Genomic DNA, 1534 nt, shown 5'->3' on the forward strand with positions numbered 1-1534 from the left:
AACTACGCAGCAGAAAGTCACGTGCAACTACGCAGGGCTAACATCTGGACGAGGCAGGAATGCGGAAACAGCTGAAAGTTACGTGAGGTAAATATGCACTACGTCAGAATTTATTCAGCAAACATATTTCCATCTCCCGTTTTGTGCATTAACTACTTTGTGAATCATCCAAAAACCACCTCAAGTGAGTGTAAAAACTTTTTAGTGAATTGAGGATTTTTTTTTAATTTTGCTGTTTCCATCTGACTTTTTTTTCACATTTTTAATGCGACACTTCTAAATGCTCATCAAAGAGCCTTGATGGAAACACGGTTAATGTTTACCTGCTGTTGAACTACACACATGGCCGAACAGGGTGAACTGCTCTGTGAGCTGGATGGGGGCGGGGTGTGAAGTGACTCGTTTGCATTTAAAGAGACAGCCTCAAAACGAGCTGATCTGAGATGAATCTCAGAACAAGGATTGTGGAGCTACAATAAGGACTGATTCAGATTAAATCCTTGCAGTTCCACTTCATGCAGAGCCCAGCTGAAGGATTAAAAATCATAAGTCCCATTTAAACATGTTGTTCACTCCGTCACACAGCTGGTGATGTTTGTCTGCAGTCTGCTTCCAGTTTAATCCAGTTAATGAAGGAAGTGGAGTGAAAACATGAAGACTCAGAGTGAAGAAGGCAGAGACCACCTACCCATCCACACCTCTCCGAAGCAGCCCTGCCCCAGCTTCACGTCCAGCCGAAGGGACTCTCTGGGGATCTCCCAGGCGTCCTTGGACAGGCCCTGAGTCTGAGGGTTGGGCAGGGGACAGATGTCGGTCAGGACGTGACACAGGCCGTCGGCGTGCTCTGAGGAAAGAGGTGAGCAGGTTAGAGGGAGGTCACAGGAAGCACAGAGAGCAGTGAGAGCAGGTGAACTGACTGCAGTAATGAGCCACCAGCTGCTGCAGGGAGCTGAACTGTGTACGGGACGTGATGTAGAACCCCCCGCTGTCCAGCTTCCTGATCTTGTAGTGTTTGATGTTCAGCCCTTTCTGGTTGTCGTAGTCCAACATGGACAGACAGTAGGCACCTGTGGGTGACAGGGAGGATTTCTTTGTGTCAGTGTGGTGGTTTCACCAGCAGAGGGAGTGCTGGAGCCGTGCAGGGCTGCAGCCCACTTCCTCCTCCTCCTGGCTGTGTGAACAGGAGGCTGTGGCCTGTGGTTGGACAGAGCTCAGCTCCACGCTGACCTAATTCTGAGTTCTGTCAGCCACGCTGCAGCTCCACACAGCTCCTGGTTACCAGTCTACTTCCTGCTCTCCTTCCAACCACCTGGTGGCTGTGGCACCATCACTGCTTTAAGCCTTCATGTCCTTGGAAAAAACAACGAGCTACAAGTGAAGTTCATCTGTGTGAAACACAAACAAACAACACTGTGTAGCTGTAAAATAAAGAAAAACTTTATTAAATGCTTTAAAAAGCACCTGTGTAACCAAAGGCCCAGCATTCCCTGAATGAAAGCTTTTCTGGCCAGAAATTAAAACAAAAATGTGACCC

General features: G+C 48.2%; 1 protein-coding gene across 2 annotated transcripts in view; it reads right to left on the minus strand.

Annotated features, from left to right (window-relative positions):
- Positions 1–1534, minus strand: part of LOC106536699 (proto-oncogene tyrosine-protein kinase Src) — a gene marked incomplete at both ends in the record, with an annotated part of 20882 nt that overhangs the window by 13675 nt on the left and 5673 nt on the right. For both annotated transcript variants that reach the window (XM_014034020.1, XM_014034019.1), the window contains 2 exon segments: positions 689–844; positions 918–1067. In XM_014034020.1, the coding sequence (XP_013889474.1) occupies positions 689–844; positions 918–1067 (306 nt within the window).

Source organism: Austrofundulus limnaeus, unplaced genomic scaffold, assembly GCF_001266775.1.
Source record: "Austrofundulus limnaeus strain Quisiro unplaced genomic scaffold, Austrofundulus_limnaeus-1.0 Scaffold1939, whole genome shotgun sequence".
NCBI classification, from domain to species: Eukaryota; Metazoa; Chordata; class Actinopteri; order Cyprinodontiformes; family Rivulidae; genus Austrofundulus; species Austrofundulus limnaeus.